Source organism: Delphinapterus leucas, chromosome X (genome assembly GCF_059928025.1).
Source record: "Delphinapterus leucas isolate spDelLeu-1000000601 "Yukka" chromosome X, BTC_Dleu_Yukka2, whole genome shotgun sequence".
NCBI classification, from domain to species: Eukaryota; Metazoa; Chordata; class Mammalia; order Artiodactyla; family Monodontidae; genus Delphinapterus; species Delphinapterus leucas.
Window position 1 is genome coordinate 126,080,325 of NC_143150.1, and position 22,647 is coordinate 126,102,971.

A 22,647-nucleotide genomic window follows, 5' to 3' on the forward strand; every position below is an offset into this window, starting at 1 on the left:
ATGTGTTAGCATACGATACTTGTTTTTCTCTTTCTGACTTACTTCACTCTGTATGACAGACTCTAGGTCCACCCACCTCACTACAAATAACTCAATTTCATTTCTTTTTATGGCTGAGTAATATTCCATTGTGTATATGTGCCACGTCTTCTTTATCCATTCATCTGTCGATGGGCACTTAGGTTGCTTCCATGTCCTGGGTATTGTAAATAGTGCTGCAATGAACATTGTGGTACATGTCTCTTTTTGAATTATGCTTTTCTCAGGGTATATGTCCAGTAGTGGGATTGCTGGGTCGTATGGTAGTTCTATTTTTAGTTTTTTAAGGAACCTCCATGCTGTTCTCCATAGTGGCTGTGTCAATTTACATTCCCACCAACAGTGCAAGAGGGTTCCCTTTTCTCCACACCCTCTCCAGCATTTATTGTTATACTCTAATTTTACACGGGAATTTTAAAGAGTTCAAACTACCTACCCGAAGTCACCTTTCCATAAATAGCTCTGGCAAGGTTTATAAAGTTCATGGCCTTAACTATTAATAAAGAGATAAATAAATGCATTTTCTGTACAAACAGGGAACATGTGCCTTAGAGTAGAATAATCCACTATTGGCACCAGCTTATTTGGGATACAATCAATTTTCAAATATGCTCTGTATTCGCCACAAATGTGCCCATAATTTTGAAGCCATATATAACATATAATTTTATTGGAAAACTATGGTATTTGTTCTTAGACAGAGGCTTGAAAATTGTCTGATTTAGTTGCTTTCTCTCATTTTAAAGAAGGGAAAACACCCATAAATTTGAAGTGACTTGTGCAATACCATCTCCTCTTTGGGTGCAAAGCCGGAACAGGAGCCCAGATATCCTGGCTTCCCATCCAGGTCATTTCTACCTCACTCCTCACTTTCTCAGTAGAAGATCATCGATGGCATTTATAACTTGGAATTACATTTGAATTCATACATGCAGTAGAATTATATAATCTCATATACACACAAGTAAGGATTTATATATACGGATAAGGGTCACTTATTTTATTGACTATTTCCCGCTCATTTGGAAGAGCTTTCTGTAATGAAAGGATATCTTGTGCTTAACTGTGAAGACTTCTTGCTAAAAGCTTAATCTATAGAATCCCAGCACTGAAAAAGGAATCTAGCAATGTGTCTAGTTTAGCCTCCTCCAGGTTGGATTAAAAACCACTTTAGACAAGTAATTTTCTTTTAGGTTCTTAAAGAGATTTCCCACCTACCCGTTCAAATATTTGCATCCCCTCACTGTCAAAAATTACCCTTTTTAAAAATCTCCAGTGCAATTCTAGCCTATTCTCGATGGTCAAACCTTTGAAAGATAAGGAGAACTAATATTCCCTTATAGTGTTGTCCTTAAAATTAACAGGTTTCAATAATATATATTCTGGTAGGAGTTCAAAGTAATTATAGAATTTAAACCCACCGTGAAAGCTACGGTCTTAATTACTAAGCCATGTAGATAAACGCATTTATAGTAGAAACTTACAGTACAGGCTTGGACTCACAGAATCATCAAACTGTTGCTACTGAAACTCTAGGCCTTGGATTGTGTGGGAATTGAGAACTCTGGGGGCTCGTCTCGCTTTGCCGTTTTCATAGGTGTTGCAGCGACTTCAGGGTGTACTCGCCACCTCCTCCCGCTTGGTCTTGTCTGTTGCGGGCCAAGCCTCCAGAGGCAGGTCAGGAAGCGTGGGGGGCAGGGGCTGCATGGGGAACATCGGAGGCAGAGGCGGCTGGGGCAGCAGGGGCGGGTGAGGCTGTGGCTGGACGGGCTGCTGGGCGGGCACAGGGAGGTGTGGCTGGTGGGGTTGGCTTGGAGTCATGGAGTGCTGGCCAGGAACTGGCATCATGGTTTGCTGGGGGACCACGGGCTGCTGGGCTGGCACCATGGGGAAGTGGTGATGAGGCTGCAGGGCAGCCTGCTGGGATACCACGGGAATGATTTGGTGGCGCAGCCAGCCACCCATGGGTTCGTAACCGTAGGACGGGTACTGGTGAGAAACAAAGAGTCGGGTTTACCATCAGCTCCATTGACATCTGTCACCTACAAATTGTCACTTGCCATTGGCACTTGCCATCTGCTTCTACAAGGATTAAGTTATGAGCCACTGCAGCTTCTGACCTTCAACACCCCCTGCAAGAAGTTCGGGGTGGAGATCAGGAATGAGCCACTCTGTGCTCTGGGAAAAACTGGCAGAACAGGTCTTCAGATGGTTAGCTCTTTTCAGGAGACAATTTTATGAGCCCAGTTCTTCAATCTCCTCCCATCTAGAAAAGCACTAAAATCCTTCATGTCTGCTCCTCATGACTTGCAGCAACCTTCTGCAAAAACTGTGCTCGATTGCGTGTACTCCTCCTCCACCAAAATCACGTATATACTGACCTTCCCCACTACTTCTTTGGAGCAGTTTCTCAGAGCCCTTTGAAATGTGTCTCCTGGGCTATAGTTCTCACCTTGTCCCAAATAAAAATTAACTCACAGCACTCATGTTCTGCATTTTTTTTCAGTCAACACTTCCAGCTGGAGAAGTAGCAGTGTTTTCTTGGTCACTGTGACAATATTAACACTTATTCATTTTTCCCTGTGCAAGAATTTCTAACTGTGTATATAGATATGACAGTTTACAACTAGATTTCCCATTAGTGTCTATATGTGGCATAGATATGTTACCTCACTTAAAAGGGAATTGAAATGCATGCTTGATATTTTAAGGGAATAAAGAACGACAAAAAAATCTACGTACCGGCTGTCTCATTACGTTCTGGTACCACTTCAGAGGGGTAAGCACCTTAGGAGAAAGAGACATTAGAATACATTTGTTTTAATTTAGTTACATGAAACGCACACTCACTGATGCAGTCCCGTCAATACGGACAACCTGAAAATATGCTCTATGGAGGAAAGAATAAGGTAGACGTTTGTCAGGTGCTTCCTATGGGTGAGGCTCTACCTTACATCCATGACACACATTTTTCATGTTTTCCCACATACTCTGAGACAAGTATCTTCACCCTCACTTTCACAGACAAGGTCACGGAGAGTTAAAGAGGTACATGAGCTCGACAGAGGTTACAAAAGTAGTAAGTCTGTTTAATTCCCCGGCACCTGCTGTTCTTTGCAAGAGAAAAACAAAATGGAAAATTAATGTCATATAACGTTAATTATATACTGTTTTGATTTGATGTCACAATGAAAAAGATAAAGGAGGCAGAAACACTGTCCCTCATCCTAGAAACACAGGTTTTCAGGTCAAATATGTCAACCTTTTAAGGTTTAACGGAAAATCTTGCCTCAAAATTTTTTTGACACTTTTCCTCAGTTTGTATGAGTAAACAAACTCATGGATTGTCATTTGAACCTATGAAAGAAGGAAGAGTTTCCTTCCTTTCTAAACATTATGTATTCAGTTCGCGTCAGGCCCGGGGACTCCTTCGTGTACAACATTTGATATCAATACAACGAACAATTCTTAACCTTGTTCAAGTTATACTTAACAAAGCACCTTTTATAGTGCTTAATTACTTTGCTCCCCCAATAACATTTTGAAGTGTGGGTATTATTCTTATTTCCCTTTTCCAGATGAGGAAACTAAAGTTCCAGAGAGAGAAAATGATTTGCCCAAGGTCACATGCTTAGTATGGGGTTGAGGAGAGCCTCACACCCGATTTCTAGAAATCTCATGCTTTCCATCGCTCTACAGAATGTCTCACAGACCGCTTGGTCGCTAATATTTCAGTAAAGGCAAATGAGGGAGATGCATAGAGTATGAATATCTTAGAAGCAGGAGTTTTCCAGCTGGAAAGGGCCTTAAATAACGTCTTACCTGATTCCCCATGTTTTACAGGCTGGGATAGAGCAAAGCTGTTCAGCCACAGTTCATTTCTGTCCTACTATGCAGTCCCCCTGAGTGGTAGTTCATGATGGATAAATTTTATAGCCATGTAAGAGGAGAAACTGAGTCAGAGAGGCCAGGTAGGAGTGTTCTGGGGCAATGCAGGCTTGAGGTGACCCATCAGGGCTTAAACCAGGAAGCTGGTAGTGAGAACTGAAAAAGTGGGACTGAGAAACACCTTGAATGAAGAATCAACACACTATTCTTTACAGAGCCCAGGGCATTGTTAACTCAAACGATGGTCAAAATTAGTAAAGAGAAAAATTACCTCATAGCTGAAGTTGATATAACCAGGGTGCCCAGGATGAGGTGGTAGCTTTTATAGGGAGGGGGAAAGGAGGAGAAAAAGAATGAGGGAGAGGGAGAGAAAGAAGGAGAGAGAGAGAGGAGAGAGAGAGAGAGAGGAAGAGATTAAGTCAATGTGCAATTTTCACATTAAGACAGACTGAAGCTACTTTTTAAAAATCTATATAGTGCAGAATATATTTGAGGTCTACTTTTAGTTTGAACATGTACGCTGTGTAGGAGAGGAGCCCTCTTATTTTAAAAAGGTCCAGAACAACTAAATGACCTGGGGGCAGAAACCAGCACACATTTATCCTCCAGTGATCCTCAGACACCCCTCCATCCATGTTGTCAATGAATCCTACTCTATCCTACTCTATCATTTCATTTCTTGATGCAACTGTCGACTAAAAATATATTCACAATCTAAAAGTTGAGAGTTCTGTTGTACTCGGCAGAAATTTTTAGGACTTCAAGCCCAGGAGACAGCATCTCAAGTAACCCTGAGAAAACTGCTCCAAGGAGGCAAGGGGGGAGCCAGGATATATAGAAGTTTTGCAACAAAGGGCAGGTAGTCTGAACGTCGAAAGATTATTGTTAATTAACGAAAACCAGACATCTCAAGTTAAGGAATTTAGCGCTTTTCTATGTATGGGAAGATGGAAGAGTCTGGGCTCACTGAAATGCTTTCTTTGATAGGCACCTCGGCTATCTGGGGCCAGTATCCTGTGTTTTCATATCCCGAGTTTCCTCAGGGCTCACCGCGGGGGGTGGCTGCAGTGTGATGGCTGCTAGATGGCAGGTATTCTTCCCTTCCTGAGTTCCCTCTGGGCTCACCAGCTCACCGTGGCGGTGGCTGCAGTCCCTGAGGATTGTGACATCCTTTGTTTACTGGTATGGCAGGCAATATTCCATTTCTTAACACTCACTCCATGTTGGGAAGAATGATATGTTTCTCTTACACAATTACAAAATACCAGCAAGAAGAGAGTTGTCTCACAAACCTTCCCTTATAGATCAGGAGGTGGATAGGTGCTTAAGTACCAACGAGATTACTCATAATTGGCGTGCAAAGTAAATAGCACATCAACAACAACAAAAACGACTAAGTGTGAATTATCGATGAATGTGAAAACAAGATGGGTGTGGTAAAGTGGAGACATTATAAGTCCCATGGAAAATGAAAGAGTTGATTTATGAAGTTTTGGCCGATTCTTTTCATTATTCTGTCATCTTTTTATTATTCTGTCAATGTTTCAGTGGCAGAAAAATTTTTAAGCTTAAAATAAAGAACAACCTGAATAATTATCTAAACCAGGACTCTCTGTCTTTTCAAAAGTGGAGGCCAAGTGATTGATGCCCGCATTGTGGAATTCTGGTTGGCCCTGGAGTGTGGGGAGAGGGAGAGGAGAGAGAATCTTGCAGATCATCCCCCCTCAGGCAGCGAGTTGATTAAGGCTCCATTCTCTTGAAATGCTCATATTTCATAAGAGGATTTATTCCTCTCATCTGAATGTGAATTATTTTAGTTTTAGTTAACTGCCTTTCCTCTGTCTTCTTGATAGAAGCCCTCAGAGGATAGGGGTGTTGAACTGAGGAGTGGAAAAGGGACTGAATTTGTAATGCAGGGGCCCTCAGGGGACTAGGAATTGCCACAATGTAGGATTTCAGGAAGGCAGAGCACAGAACCTTGGTCTTATGGGTGAGAGAGGAAGAGAGGAAGTAGATATTCAAGCTTTGCTGGCTTCTGGTTGTATCAACTGCTCTTTAGGCCACCGAAAAGCAGATGGATCCTGCCTTGCCTGCATGTGACCTAACCTCTTCTGTGTCTGTGGTTAGAGAGAATTGGTCAGACTTTCTGGTCCTTGGTACATTTGAATGTAAAATATATCCATATGTATTGAGCATAGGTTGGATTCCAGACAACCACACGGAAGTCATGTGCTTAACAGGTGCACCCAAAAGGATGAGGCCTCTCAGAACGGGGAGGTGGGTCAAGAAAGGAATTCCTAACACAAAATCTTACCCTCTGAAGGACAACGGCAGTGGAGTTTGGAGAGCACGAAAATATTTGGATCTTGTGAGAAATTGGGTTTTAGAGAAAACTGACATTTTTGTAATATTCGCCTAAGGCCGATTAAGTACTTTCTCTGGAGGCCTTTCAAGGGTCCCTTCCAAAAGTTTCCTCCATCTAGAGATGGGTGATGTTATTTACAATCTGAGTGTTCCGTCAGAATCTCCTGGTCCCACCCCAGCTGTACTGAATCAGAATCTTTGGCATCTGGGGATCCATTTTTTTTTTATTACAAGTTCTTCATAGTGTTTCTTAAACACAGAGGCATTTGAGGATATCTGATCTTGTACTGTTTTAAACCCTAACGTTTACCAACTGTGGGGCAGACTTTTACTTCCAAGCTTGTGAAATTGGACATTGACTTATGAAGGGGGTGTTTTACTCATGGGCATAGAGAAGGCTGCTCCCAGGAGGCAGGCAAACAAAATCCAGGTCCCCATTTCTTGATGGCCCTGAAATATAAGTCAACACCCATTTTTCTTATCTCTTCTCAAGTATGGCCGTAATTAATGCTTCATAAAACCCACATAACCCATATTAGTCTGTTGCTAGTAAAAAGGATAGGACCATTCCTTGTGAGGTTACTTCATTCCTATATGATTTCCAGTTCTGAACCCATTTTATTGTTTCTGGAATTACAGTGGTAATAAAGATGCTTTTCATTTAGGCTGAGAGCTGAACAAGTTGTAGGAACATAAATGACCTATCATTACACGACTTTGCATGCCATTTTCCTATACCTATATAGCCTCTAGAGTCATAGAAGCTAAATGTAGCTTATAATTAATGATTAAAAGAATAGAGTTGGCTCTAAAAGTTGAGGAGATCATCAAGGTGCACAGTATCTGATACTTTTAGAACCAGGAGGCACAGAAATGTTTTTTGGTACCGTCCACCTGAGCACTGCTACTGTTAAAAACAAAGACCAATCATCTGAGGAAACAGAATAAGGAAGGAGTGGAATTTAGTTTCAGGTGTTCTGACCCGTAGGACTTCAGGCAAGACCCTCAGGTGACATATCCCTGAGCTCCAGATGTGGAGCAAAAGATGTGGTTGAATGGAAGGGAGAGGACGGTGCTAATATTCTGTGATTATTCCATGAATTTTCAATGCCTTTTATTTGAAAGATTCCATATTTAGTTAATGACATCTTCCTTTTGTTTGACACTGCACTGTAATTATTCTGCAAATAAGACCCTTGGAACATGAAGCAAAATAAGCCATCCTGAAATACATTGCTTTGTGGTGTAAATTATTGACTAAGTTTGAGAAGTATCAGAAGAAAGGCCTTAAATTTTGCACAGGAAGTGAATATCAAGTGTACTCATGCTGGCTATGAGAAGTCCACTGACATTTTTACCTCCTAAATCTGTTTTTTAAAATTTGAATTAATGAAGGAAATCATTCAGTTGATGGTTCTATTTGATAGAATCAAATGAGATGTTCTTCCAAGAAATGGATCACAGCCTGTGAAAAATTATTTTTACCTTAATTGATAAGTAATTAAAATAAATATTTTGCTGTGAAATTTGGCCCTGAGAAGTGCTTCGGGATTCTGGACCTAAAATTTAAAGAAATATAGACAAATATTTTGCTCCATTAGAAAGTAATATAATTCATTTAAGTAATCAGAGTCTAATTGGCATCTTTTGAACATGAAATGCAGAAAGAGAATAAGTATGATAGAAAGGATACCAGGTTATGAATAAAATCCACATACCTTTGAATGTGCGTACTCAGATTAAGTTTCTGTCTGAAACTCAGGGATGCTGCTTGATCCTTTAGATTTCTTCCAACTAAGAGCTCATTATATACCATTCATGGCATCTAGAACAGCCAATCAGGTTTCTGAAAGGAAAATGTGTTGAGTATAACTAAAAACCCCTGCATCATGACTTTTAGAAGCTGTGATCAAATGTAAGGCTGTATGTTGTGATCAGTGCATATAGAGTCTTTCATTATAGGCAATAATAGGTTTACCAGGCAAAAAATGTCATCAGGCTGTCTTTAAGTCAGCAAATTAGTTGACTGCACATGCTGATATATTCAGATTTACTGTTAATAAGTGGCTATGTCATTGTCTGTCCCCTGGTTCTAACAAACAACATTGTTCTTTACCAAAAAATGTTAGATGGTTGAGTTTCTGAAGTGTAATCAAAGTGTAGGGTTCCCTAGCCTTCAGAACAGGATAAATTGATTCAAATCCCCATTCTGGTAAAATCCGAAAGCTCTTTCCAATAATTCTCTGAGGGGTTATAATTTCAGGATCACCACTGCTCTATTTTCTACTTGCATTGAAGGTATTTTCTCATTCCCTGTGATTATTCCTTTATCACCATTCTGGTGTCCACGGAAAGAGGATAAAGTCCCCTGTCCTTGGCCCCATCCTGCAACCCATCTGCCATCCAAGCACCCATGAACTCAAGGTTATCACAGTAACCAAACTTTTAGTCATGATCTGAAAGACAAGGCAAGGAACATATCACATACCACACCACACACTTAAAAATGTATTTTGATTCCTGCAAACAAATGTGTATCACAGGAAGCATTGCCCTGGCTCCCACACCCCACGGAGCAGCTCAGCCTCTCTCAGTATGATGACCCTTCTTAGCCTGCCTCCTTCTGGCACAACCCCACATTCTCTAGTAAGCAAGTCCGAATTCTACTCTCTCTTTTCTTTTCAGAGTCCCCTTACTGTCCCTTTTGTTGTCTTGTCCCTGTGTTGTCAGCAGCCTCTCCTTCGCCTGAACAACAATTAGATTATGTGGGTCCTGAGCCCGGCTTCCCCGAGGGCTTAGGGACCATTGACAAGATACTAAGTCTATCTGAGCCTCAGTTTTCTCGTCAGTAAAATGAAGGTAATTATAGAACCTACCTAAGAGGATTTGTGTGAAAACTACGTGAGAGACATCTCTGGGGGGAATGGAAAATCCTCACCTTCCCCAACCCCATCACTTGGCACACGGTTAATGTTTAAAAAATGCTAACAAATAAGATTCTAAGGTGATCTCTGAGGATGAGTTAGTAGGGAATGAATAGCCATCGTGAAGAAAGTAAGGTAGACCTTTTAACCAGAGAGAGAGAGAAATTACAAAAAAGAAAGTGGGAGTTTATGACATGCAAAGTGTATGAATGAAAGGGAACATAGAATATGGTCCTAAAGTCCAATTGTGTCCATAGTTTGCATTTATTTATGCGTATATTTATTGTATATCAAAGGCAAGAAGGATTGCTTTGGAATGAACTTGCAAAATGGATTTTAGGAGAAATGCTGTCCGCTTACTTGGAGGGAGAAGAGGTTGGGGGGTGCGCAGCAAGGAGGTAAGGGAGAGTAGGAGGGAGAGGAAGGAAAATGTAGATCATATTATATGCTTTTGCAATCCTGTGCCCTATTTTATTGAACTACATATATTGAAGTGCCTGAAAAAATTAAGGACAAGTCGTTGGTGAACTAATAGTGGTGTTGTGGTTTTACAAAATTCTTCTCGTTACTTTGCCTTACCTTTCGACAATGAGAGAGAATCATATATTTGGCCACAAGGATCAACGAAATGATCCTTTGTTATGGCATTAATTTCTCTGGTCCTTTGGATAGTGAGTCATTGCCAATTCACTACGGGCAGTTGTTCAGTGTGACGGCAAATGCAATAGAAATTTTGGGGTTCTTTCTATTTATTTTCCCCCACTGCATATCCCGAGTCACAAGGTACTAAAATATGGATCTCTGTGCTTGAAATCTCTTGTAGGTCCCACATATAGAATTTAAAAGTTCAATGTTTTGGGGGAAAAAATTCAATTGAAAATTTTTTCCTATAAGCTATTGTTTCATTTATGAGTAAGTTGACTTCATAAAACAGAACTTACTAGATTGACTACTTATTTTGTTGTGTAGAGGCTATAACATTTCCAAAGTATTTGTGTTCTTGTTTTTCTTACTCTTTGACCTCAAATATTTTCTTTTTTTTTTAATCAGTATTTTAAAAATGGATCACAAGAATAAAATATTTTCCTCTATGGCAGTATCTCTGGAATATCTGTGGCAGAATGACCCCAGAATGTGTCTTTATTCACTTATGCATTCATTTCAAATACATATGTTGAATACTTATGAACCTAAGACCATTTGTGTTACTTAGGTGACAAACACATGCATGGTTTTATTGCTGTTTCTAAAAGCTTTTCTCCAAAATGACGAGTGAAGAAATGCCCTTATGAATTATAGGTTCCCATTCTTGCTTAATGGGAAGAAGGAAGGTCCAAGAAAGGGTTATAAAAATATTACATTCAGACACCTTCTGGCCCAGAAACAGCTGCTCTAACTCTCTCCTGATTCCTGTAGGATCAAGCAGGGCTGCAAAACATGCAATTCACGTGGAAGGACCTCAGGCTGGGATTTTGGCACAAATCAGGAACCAGATGGTCCCTGCCTGCCAGTGGTCAGAGATGAGGAAAGCATGGGTTAATTCCAGGCAGCTAGAATCTAACCTACTGCTGTAACACCTCCTTGCTGTGTCCCAATCAACTGCTTTGGATAAAGAGAAGCCGTGGTAGTCAAGAGCCAAAGCACCCTTGAGCTCTGAGAGGAAGCATATTTTAAATGTCTTCACCTCCTGCAGTGCCTGGCCTCAGACAAAAAGTAGGCACTCAACAACAACAGATTCTATACATATAGAAAATGTTTGTGTGGTGCTTTATAATTTTTTAGTAAGTTCTTTTGCCCATTTTTTTGGGTAGTAGTTATTCTTTTTCTTGACTTACAGCCCATCACATTTTGCTGTTCTCACATTGCTTATGCTAGCAACTTCTCCCCTTCTAATCTGCTGCTTCTGATTTACAGTGCGCTGGAAAATCACGTGCCCAAACTTGTTAGAAGTATGTGTGGACTGTAAGTAAAGGGGTGCTCTGAGCAGAGGTAGCCTGGGAGGCTCACTTTTGAGAAAAGCTCAAAAATTCCAGTCTTGTGGCCTTGGTTTTCGAACGCTGAGAGGATGTTTTGTTTTGTTTTGGGCTTTTCCCCCTTTGCTCAACTTCCTGGCTTTCAGCAGTAGTCGAGATATGTGGGTGATCTTTGAATAATTGAGGTGATATGAGTTCCAGGAGCCTTTCTTATCATCTCTAGGAGCTCAACTCTTGAATCTTCTTTTAAAGCAGGTCTCCGACTATCTAGTGTTCTGGAAAAATTTTATGAGTAGGTTTTCTTAAGTAGCTGGAACCAAAGTCAGCTTTTAAATGTTTCTTCTGTAGACATTTACTTAGAAGAAAATATCATTCTCCAAGATGGTTGTTTTGTTTGTTTTGCTGGAGTGGAATTGTACCCTCTTCTGAACTCAGGGACACCACCACCAATTGATTCCGATAAACACACTGACGTCCCTTTGCAACCTTTAGAAGTCAGGTATTGTGTCTTATACTTCCTTGGGAGCTCTTTGGTACCTAGAAAAATCTCTTTTACAAAGTAGGTGCTGGATAAATGTGCCAATTAATTGATGAAAATATAGAGAAGTTATCCATGACATAATGAAAATATTAAAAATGTCCTTGATCTATGTGGAATCTCCCTAGACAAAGAGATCTTGCCGTGATTTAGATGGGCCTTTTAAACAGCTAAGATGGGTAACTCAGCATTGCTGTCAATTGCTCCTTTGGACTTTCATACAAATAGCCTCTGATAAGGACCTAAAAAGGGAGATGCTGTAATAGGTTTAGAATCTATTAGCATAACATCGTTACTACATTTGGCTCTCACCTGTTAGTTCAAATTGTAATATATTACAAGCAAATATACTATAATAGACATAATTGATTTTTCCCTTATTTGGGACTGAGTTTATTTGCTTAATATAATAAAGTTTTTTTAATTATTATTAGCTTCTTAGGCTTCAGCCCAAGGTGTAGTTTGAAAAGAATAATAACAAACAAAAACCTCTCTCACCCACATTCACGTACTTTATTGATTGCAAACCATCAGTACATATTCCAGAATATGCTGGAATTAACTATGTTTTATGGCTGGTCGTTTGAAGATATGGGAAAAAAAAGAGGAATCTTCTACTGGCTAACAACATTTAATAAGTGAGTAGACTTGGAATAAAAAGCGTAAGAAAAGCAGTAATGGAGGTAAGGGACCGGAAAGAAGAAAGGCACATATAAGAAGAGGAAATGCACTGTGATGGTATTCAAGATGGTGATCAAAGCAAGCCGCAAGAGTTCTGAAAAGAAAAAAGGAAACATTATTGAAGCAGTAGGAGATAAAACAGCTACGCAGTAAAGGGAGGTGGTCCTAGGGTCATAAGCTCTGAACATATCCCTTAAAGGCCAAAACTGTGATCTAACTTAAACAGCCATTATCGAGCCCTTAGTGTGTGCCTAGCACAGTCATTGGTGCTGGAGTACAAAGATGAATAAGACAGTGACCCGATTCTCAAACTGCTCACAGATTCTAAAAGAAAGCTCCACTTGGAGTTGGGGTAGAGAATGCTGGGGGTGGGCGTTGGAACAAATCTTGCTTCTCACCTTCAGGAGACTAACACACGCTCTGCCTATGTCTGGGTTTGTGGCAGAGAAAGGGGTAAGGAGGGCGGAGAGGGAGAGCAGTGACACCAAAAGACGTGGGGCCTATGGGAAAGGCGGTCCCTCTAGAGTATTCCAATAGTTCTTTGGCTGGACTGGGAAGGGGCATATTAATTGTATATAGGCCCGCTTCAGTCTTTTCAGCCTAATGTCCTGGACTTTCTGCTTCTTCAGGGATTGTACCTTAACGGATACGTACACACTGAGTCATCAGGGAAATATTAGGTTACAGGCAGTGCCTGCTGTTTCCAAGGACAGTATAAAGTAGATAGAAGTGTTTATGAACTAACATCTAAAGCAAAATCTCTACCAATAGGGGACGCTTCAGATCAACTACGGCACATATAAGGGGTATCAGTCTGTATTTGTTGGCACAGAAAATGTTTGTGATACATAGTTAAGTGGGAAAAAATAGATTTTTACTTCTCGCTCCTGTTTTCCTCCCTCCCTCTCTCTCCCTATCTCCATTTGGGGAGATATTCACCAAAATATTAGCAAGAGTTATCTAAGGGACTCATGCCTGAAAGCCTCTGGGAAACCAAGATTTTATTTCTTTTAAATAATTGGTGAATGGAACAAATGCAGGGGAGATAAAAGAAGTTTAGGGTATAATATTTCTCCTTCGCGTTCAGTGAAAGCGATGAGTGATAGTGCGGGATCTTCTGTAGGCCTTAGGTTTATTTAACGTTCATTCTCAGGGGGGGAAAAGCTGAACATAAAAATCAAAGCCAAAAAAAATGAGTTTTAGAAAGTGATAGGATCCCTTTTAGATCGTTAGTAAAAAAAATATCTGAATAATATAAGCATTCATAGAGAGAGCTCATACAGCTTGTAATTTGAAAGGTCTGTAAGCATTTGCTAAGTATCTGGTGGAGCAACTTTCAATAAGGGAAATTATATGCAGATGGATAGTATGTTGTTTGGGTTGTAATTAACTGGTAAGTGTCGGGAGTGAAAATGTTACGTCTGTGTTAACAGAGGTAACACACTAATGTACGAACAAGCGTTTTTACTTGCTTATTGAGCAAAATATAATACACCAAAGTAAGTTGCACTTTCCTAACGGGATTCAATGTACACATACACAGACTGGTAGTTTTCAAACAAAAGCGATATGCTATGGTGGAGAGAACTTGGCTTTGGCAAAGGACAGCATAGGTCAGAATCGTGGTTGGGCCATTGGCCCCTGAGCAAATGTTCTTGACTCTTGTACACTTACCTTACTGCCTGGAGAATGGGGAAACACCATTAAGGGGAAGCTAGTAAAGCCTTCAGCATACATTTGACTCTTCCTAGCATGATTTCCAATATCGAGGGACGATTTTAGTAATTGCTCAAGGAGGAAAGAGAGCAAATTTGAAGAAACAAAGGAAATAGTTCACCACCCAAAAGGTTGGAAATGATCATTCTCACATATTCGATACGCAGAATTTCTTCTATTGTTCTTGGACAGAAAAGTCTTATATTGTTACAGTTTAGTTAGCATACCTTTCATCTTCATCTCTTAAGGAATTACCCACAGGGACATGAATGTAAAATGTCAGAATACTATTTTAACATCATCTACTAATTCTACAGGGAACAAGAACTATATGGTAAGACCTAAGTACGGGCGATGTCCCCAGTTCTGGCTGTGTTGTCATTCCTGTAATCCATTCCAGTTATTGTTTTAGCTCATGGCCCTTTGAACTTGGACAGCGCCCTGAGCAGCTTTTCAGCTAGTATTTTCTTCAGCACATCCCTAAATTATATAAAATTCAGTGATAGTAGTTGAGAATTATTTCCAAACCTCTACTTAAAAAGTCACATCATGAATGGTATGTCTGTTTGGAGTATTAACTAGATCTGAAGTTGATATAACTCTGAGGAAATAAATTAGCAGGAATACCAGAAGTTAATTCAATTCTACTCACATCCATTCTATCATAGGAATTTTCACTTGAAGTGAAATGGAAGAGTTCTGTGACAGTCACCTGTCACAGAATTCTACGGAGTGAGTGCAAGTTTGTTCTAATTATAGATGACATTTTCCCCAGTATAGTGCTGAAATAGCTTGAGAATCATAAAGTCTCTTTTTATGATTTATGATAAATCATCTTCATCACCACTGTGCTCTTAGGAGACTCATAGTCATGTGCTAAGTCTCTTCTCAGTAGCATGCCATATATCGCCAAAATTTTTAAATCACTGGGATAAAATATTTATTATCTATCTGTAATATCCAAAGCATAGCACACATATAACTATATGGCATGTTATCCATACAATGCAGTATTATTCAGCCATGAAAAGGAATGAAGTACTGGCATACCCTACACCGTGGATGAACCTTGAGAGCATTATGCTAAGTGAAAAAAGCCCGACACAAAAGACCATGTATTGTATGATTCCATTTCAGAAACGCCTAGAATAGGCAAATCCATAGAGACAGAAATCAAATTCATGGTTGCCAGGAGGTGGGGCGGAGAGAAATAGGGAGTGACTCCTAATGGGTTTGGCGTTTTTTTGGAAGGGATGATGGAAATGTTCTGGAATTAAATTAGTGGTGATAGTTGCACAGCCACGTGACTCTACTAAAAGCCACTCAATTGTAAATTTTAAAATGGTGAATTTTATGGCAGGTGAATTATATCTCAATCTAAAAAAAGACATATCAAAAATATATACACGTCATTGGTCTCTAACCTCAGAAGCTTACCATCTTTATACATTATATAAAATATAGAAACAGGAAAGGTTAAAGACAGTGCAGTGGTGAGGAATAATAGTACAGGAGTTGCCCCACGATGATACAGTTGATGATGATGGCAATTATGATGGTGAAACTAAAGTTTATTAAGTGCCATCTCATGTTCTAGCATTCTACATGTTTAAAGAATTATTGGTTACTTTCCACATGCCAGGCATGTTCTACGTTCATGGAGTGTATCAGTGAGTAAAAGACAGAGATCCCTGTTCACAGTCTCGCAGACAGCAACTGTGAACAATAGATATGATAAATAAATGATATGTTAAAAGGTGATATATGGAATCTAAAAAAAAAAAAAAAAAGGTACGGATGAACCTAGTGGCAGGGCAGGAATAAATACGCAGACATAGAGAATGGACTTGAGGACACGGGGAGGGGAGGGGGAAGCTGGGGCGAAGTGAGAGAGTGGCATGGACATATATACACTACCAAACGTAAAATAGATAGCTAGTGGGAAGCAGCCGCATAGCACAGGGAGATCAGCTCGGTGCTTTGTGACCACCTAGAATGGTGGGATAGGGAGGGTGGGAGGGAGGCTCAAGAGGGAGGGGATATGGGGATGTATGTATATGTATAACTGATTCACTTTGTTATAAAGCAGAAACTAACACACCATTGTAAAGCAATTATACTCCAATAATGATGTCTAAAAAATAAAATACTATTAGAGATTTTTAAAAAGTGAGAAAGGCTAAGGAAAAGGAAAAGATAGAGCTGGCTAAGGGGCATTAGACGTGCTGAGTTGCAAGTTTCAGTAGGGTGGTTGGTTTTAAACAAAACCTGAGCATCTCTAGGGGAAGGGCCAGCACGAAGGCGCCAACATGGAGGCGTACTTGGAACGTGGGAGAACTGGCGGGAAGCCAATGCTCCTGGCGTGGTATGAGGTCAAGGCTGTAGTACGAGAAGAGATCCCAGAGGTGACATGTTGTAGTGCTTCCATGCTCTTAGCAGCTAAATGTACAATTCGCCACCTAAAATAACTGCTATCGTTTACTATGAACCGGAGGCTTTGGAAAAAAGGTAGAATGATGTCTGGGCTTTGGGGATGCAAAGGATTCGGATAGATGTAGAGGCTATTCCATCATAGGGCTTTGTCACTGGAAAGAACAGAAACGGAAAAATGCAGAGCGTGTTTGGGTGTGCAGAAGGAGACCAGCTGGGCAGGAGTGGAGACTTTAGATAGAAAAATAGTGATGCAGGTGGCTGCTGGGAAGAGAGAGACCCTGGATACCAGGGCAAGGAATGTGAGTTGTGTACAGTTGGCAGTTGTAAAGCACTGAGCATTTGCTCTCACCATCCTTGCTTTCTTGGGCTTCTAACAAGAAAATTCGTCAGGAATGAGGACGTTGGAGCAGGAAGTGGCCAGATGACTTGGCCATCTTTACATCACAATGAGAGCGAGAGCAGAGGCCAGACCCCTGGGTACCCACCGTATCCCAGGCCCTCCTGACCTCTTAGCTCACAGATGAATGCAGTATATCTCAGGGCCCCAGACCAAATAATAACATTATGGGAACATCTAGAAATAGATTAATTAAAAAAGGAAAAGTCTTTAATGTCTTTCCTATAAAATATAGTGTTGCATTTAAAAAGTGTTGCCACAGAATATTCTCCAGCTAAACCTAGAGCTATTCAAAAATGCTCTTGCTTAGTCAGAAATAAAAACTACTTAATGAAAGGTCTATAAAAAGAATTTTAATAACCTTATTGCTCTATCATTTACATATCATAAAGTTCACCTGTTTAGAGTGTACAATTGAGTGGGTTTTAGTATGATTTTTTGTATCTTTACCAAGTTTGTAACCATCACTACAATCTAGTTCCAGAACATTTTCATCACCTGAAAAGAAATCCCATACCCATTAGCAGCTGCTCCCTATTGCCCTTCAGTAACCCCTAGACGCCCACCCATCTTCTTGCTGACTCGATGGGTTTGTCTATTCTGGACATTTCATAAAGATGGAATCATACAATATGTGGTTGGAAAAAGGATCTCTGAGAACCCCTACAGCAGGGTTTCTCAGAGTCAGCATTGTTGGCATTTGGACTAGATAATTCTTTGTTGTGGGAACCGTCCTGTGCACTGTAGGATGTTAGCAGCATCCCTTGCCTCTACCCTCTAGATGCCAGGAACACCTCCTCCCCCAGCTGTGACAGCAAAAAATGTCTCCAGACATGGCCATATGTTCCCTGTGGAAGAGGGGGAACAAAATTTCTCCCAGTCGAGAACTGCAGATCTACACTTACCTAAGAACTGAGCTGAGTGTAGAGGTGTAGAAGTGGGGTGGGTGCCTGGACCCAGCATCTGTGGTGGAAAAACCACTGTTTCAGGGTCCTTGAAGATCTGAATGATGAACCCTGAGTTCTAAAATTCTGTGATTGCTTTTAGAAAATAGTGAAGAGATAAATAGGGGAAAGGAGGGACTTCCCTGGTGGTGCAGTGGTTAAGAATCTGCCTGCCAGTGCAGGGGACACAGGTTTGATCCCTGGTCTGGGAAGATCCCACGTGCCGCAGAGCAACTAAGCCTGTGAGCGACAACTACTGAGCCTGCATGGCACAACTACTGAGCCCACATGCCACAACTACTGAAGCCTGTGCACCTAGAGCCCGTGCTCAACAATGAGAGAAGCCACTGTGATGAGAAGGCCTCACACCACAACCAAGAGTAGCCTGCGCTCGCCACAACTAGAGAAAGCCCGTGCACAGAAACAAAGACACAACACAGCCCCCCCCCCCCCAAAGGAAAATGCAGCTGGCAAATCTAAAAAAAACAAATAGAGGAAAGGAGCACAATAGTTATTTAGGTAAAATTATTGTTCAAAAAAATATCTGGTGGGAAGAACCATCCACTTTTCAGAGTATTAAAAAAGATTGAAATTGTTATTTAAAAAATAAAATAAAATGGTATGTGCCAGTGGTCTTCACCTTCATTATGAAGCATTGGAACCATGGTGCCAATAATTCAAAAAGTATATCAGTTTGGATTTGGCACGTTCTCTGCTACAGCCACAAAAGTGTATTAATGGTTCTCAGAGAGTTTTGCTTAACTCAGCTTTAAAATTATACTGCAGCGTTTTGCGCCAGAAACTCTGGTTTGAGGTGCCAGGTGCCAGGTGTGAGGCCTCTGTATGCGGCCCCCTGTGAGCCAGTGAAACCAGACTAAGCACAAAGGAAAAGAAAAAGACCGTGGTTGACTGTGGGTAACCGAAACTGCAGAGAGCCAAACCGCAGATCCTTCATATTGCGTGCCTGGATGCTATAACCAGATTTCCCCAGTGAGGAGGTGTGGTTAGCCTGGGGTCTCCATCTTTAGCAGAGATGGTCCAGATAAACTATTCTTTCAAGCAGAGTTTGGGCTACACTGCAGCCGTGTGGCTGACAGGGTCTTGGTGCTCCAGCCTGGTGTGAGGCCTGAGCCTCTGAGGTGAGAGAGCCGAGTTCAGGATATTGGACCAACCAGAGACCTCCCAGCCCCACATAATATCAATCGATGAGAGCTCTCCCAGAGATCTCTATCTCAATACTAAGACCCAGCTCCACCCAACGGCCAGCAAGCTCCAGTGCTGGACACCCCATGCCAAACAACTAGTAAGACAGGAGCACAACCCCACCCATTAGCAGAGAGGCTGCCTAAAGTCATACTAAGTCCACAGACACCCCAAAACCCACCACTGGACACAGTCCTGCCCACCAGAAAGACCAGATCCAGCCTCATCCACCAGAACACAGGCACCAGTCCCTCCACCAGGAAGCCTACACAAGCCACAGAACCAACCTCACACACTGGAGGCAGACCCCAGAAACAATGGGAACTGGGGCTTCCCTGGTGGCGCAGTGGTTCAGAGTCCACCTGCTGATGCAGGGGACACGGGTTCATGCCCCAGTCCGGGAAGATCCCACATGCCGCGGAGCGGCTAGGCACGTGAGCCGTGGCCGCTGAGCCTGCGCGTCCGGAGCCTGTGCTCCACAACGGGAGAGGCCACAACAGTGAGAGGCCCGCGTACCGCAAAAAAATTAAAAAAACAATGGGAACTACAAACATGCAGCCTGTGAAAAGGAGACCCCAAACACAGTAAGTTAAACAAAATGAAAAGACAGAGAAATATGCAGCAGATGAAGGAGCAAGGTAAAAACCCATCAGACCAAACAAATGAAGGGAAATAGGCAGTCTACCTGAAAAAGAATTCAGAGTAATGATAGTAAAGATGATCCAAAATCTTGGAAATAGAATAGAGAAAATATAAGAAATGTTTAACAAGGACCTAGAAGAACTAAAGAGCAAACAAACAATGATGAACAACACAATAAATGAAATTAAAAGTTCTCTAGAAGGAATCAGTAGCAGAATAACTGAGGCAGAAGAATGGATAAGTGACCTGGAAGACAAAATAGTGGAAATAACTACTGCAGAGCAGAATAAAGAAAAAAGAATGAAAAGAATTGAGGACAGTCTCAGAGACTTCTGGGACAACATTAAATGCACCAACATTCGACAGAAGGGAGCGGCAGGACATATTTAAAGTGATGAAAGGGAAAAACCTACAAACAAGATTACTCTACCCAGCAAGGATCTCATTCAGATTCGACGGAGAAATTAAAACCTTTACAGACAAGCAAAAGCTAAGAGAATTCAGCACCACTAAACCAGCTTTACAACAGATGTTAAAGGAACTTCTCTAGAAGTTCTAGAAACAAAAGAGAAGGGAAAAACCTACAATAACAAACCCCAAACAATTAAGAAAATGGTAATAGGATCATACATATGGATAACTACCTTAAATATAAATGGTTTAAATGCTCCAACCAAAAGACATAGACTGGCTGAATGGATACAGAAAAGAGACCCGTATATATGCTGTCTACAAGAGACCCACTTCAGGCCTAGGGACACATACAGACTGAAAGTGAGGGGATGGAAAAAGATATTCCATGCAAATGGAAATCACAAGAAAGCTGGAGTAGCAATTCTCTTATCAGACAAAATTGACTTTAAAATAAAGACTATTACAAGAGACAAAGAAGGACACTACATAATGATCAAGGGATCGATCCAAGAAGAAGATATAACAATTGTAAATATGTATGCACCCAACATAGGAGCACCTCAATACATAAGGCAAATGCTAACAGCCATAAAAGGGGAAATTGACAGTAACACAATCGTGGTAGGGGAGTTTAACATCCCACTTTCACTAATGGACAGATCATCCAAAATGAAATTAATAAGGAAACACACACTTTAAATGATACATTAAATAAGATGGACTTAAGTGGTATTTATAGGACATTCCATCCAAAAACAACAGAATACAGTTGCTTCTCAAGTGCTCATGGAACATTTTTCAGGATAGATCATATCTTGGTTCACAAATCAAGCCTTGGTAAATTCAAGAAAATTGAAATCATATCAAGTATCTTTTCCGACCACAACGCTATGAGACTAGATATTAGTTACATGAAAAATTCTGTAAAACATACAAACACATGGAAGCTAAACAATACACGACTAAATCACCAAGAGATCACTGAAGAAATCAAAGAGGAAATGAAAAAATACCTAGAAACAAATGACAATGAAAACACGACGACCCAAAACCTATGGGATGCAGTAGAAGCAGTTCTAAGAGGGAAGTTTATAGCAATACAGTCCTATGTCATGAAACAAGAAACATCTCAAAAAAACAACCTAACCTTACACCTAAAGCAATTGGAGAAAGAAGAACAAAAAAACCCCAAAGTTAGCAGAAGGAAAGAAATCATAAAGATCAGGTCAGAAATAAATGAAAAAGAAATGAAGGAAACGATAGCAAAGATCAATAAAACTAAAAGCTGGCTCTTTGAGAAGATAAACAAAACTGATAAGCCATTAGCCAGACTCATCAAGAAAAAAAGGGAGAAGACTCAAATCAATAGAATGAGCAATGAAAAAGGAGAAGTAACAACTGACACTGCAGAAATACAAAGGATCATGAGAGATTACTACAAGCTACTCTATGCCACTAAAATGGACAAATCCTTAGAAAAGCACAACCTTCCGAGACTAAACCAGGAAGGAATAGAAAATATAAACAGACCAATCACAAGCACTGAAATTGAGACTGTGATTAAAAATCTTTCAACAAAAAAAAGCCCAGGACCAGATGGCTTCAAAGGCGAATTCTATCAAACATCTAGAGAAGAGCTAACACCTATCCTTCTCAAACTGTTCCAAAATATAGCAGAGGGAGGAACCCTCCCAAACTCATTCTACGAGGCTACCATCATCCTGATACCAAAACCAGACAAAGATGTCACAAAGAAAAAAAACTACAGGCCAATATCACTGATGAACATAGATGCAAAAATCCTCAACAAAATACTAGCAAACAGAATCGAACAGCCCATTAGAAGGTTCATACACCTTGATCAAGTGGTGTTTATCCCAGGAATGCAAAGATTCTTTAATATATGCAAATCAATCAATGTAATAAACCATATTAACAAATTGAAGGAGAAAAACCATATGATCATGTCAATAGATGCAGAAAAAGCTTTGGACAAAATTCAACACCCATTTTTGATAAAAACCTTCCAGAAAGTAGGCATAGAGGGAACCTGCCTCAATCTAATAAAGGCCATATATGACAAACCACAATCAACATTGTTCTCAATGTTGGGAAACTGAAGCCATTTCCTCCAAGATCAGGAAGAAGACAAGGTTGTGCACTCTCACCACTCTTATTCAACATAGTTTTGGAAGTTTTAGCCACAGCAATCAGATCAGAGAAGAAAAAGAAATAAAAGGAATCCAAATTGTTAAAGAAGAAGTAAAACTGTCACTGTTTGCAGATGACATGATACTCTACATAGAGAATCCTAAAGATGCTACCAGAAAACTACTAGAGCTAATCAATGAATTGGTAAAGTAGCAGAATACAAAATTAATGCACAGAATCTCTTGCATTCCTGTACACTAATGACCAAAAATCTGAAAGAGAAATTAAGGAAACACTCCCATTTACCACTGCAACAAAAAGAATAAAATAGAGATAAACT

The 22,647-nt window shown here is 40.5% G+C and overlaps 2 protein-coding genes across 3 annotated transcripts in view; one reads left to right on the top strand and one right to left on the bottom strand.

Annotated features, from left to right (window-relative positions):
* The window catches only part of ARHGAP6 (Rho GTPase activating protein 6), a 268,140-nt gene that overhangs the window by 124,530 nt on the left and 120,963 nt on the right, over positions 1–22,647 (top strand). The window lies entirely within an intron of this gene.
* AMELX (amelogenin X-linked) lies at positions 1,651–6,842 on the bottom strand. The gene is given in 4 exon segments (XM_089903900.1): positions 1,651–2,028; positions 2,782–2,826; positions 4,199–4,246; positions 6,652–6,842. Coding segments are annotated over 4 exon segments (549 nt in total). The 5' UTR covers positions 6,730–6,842.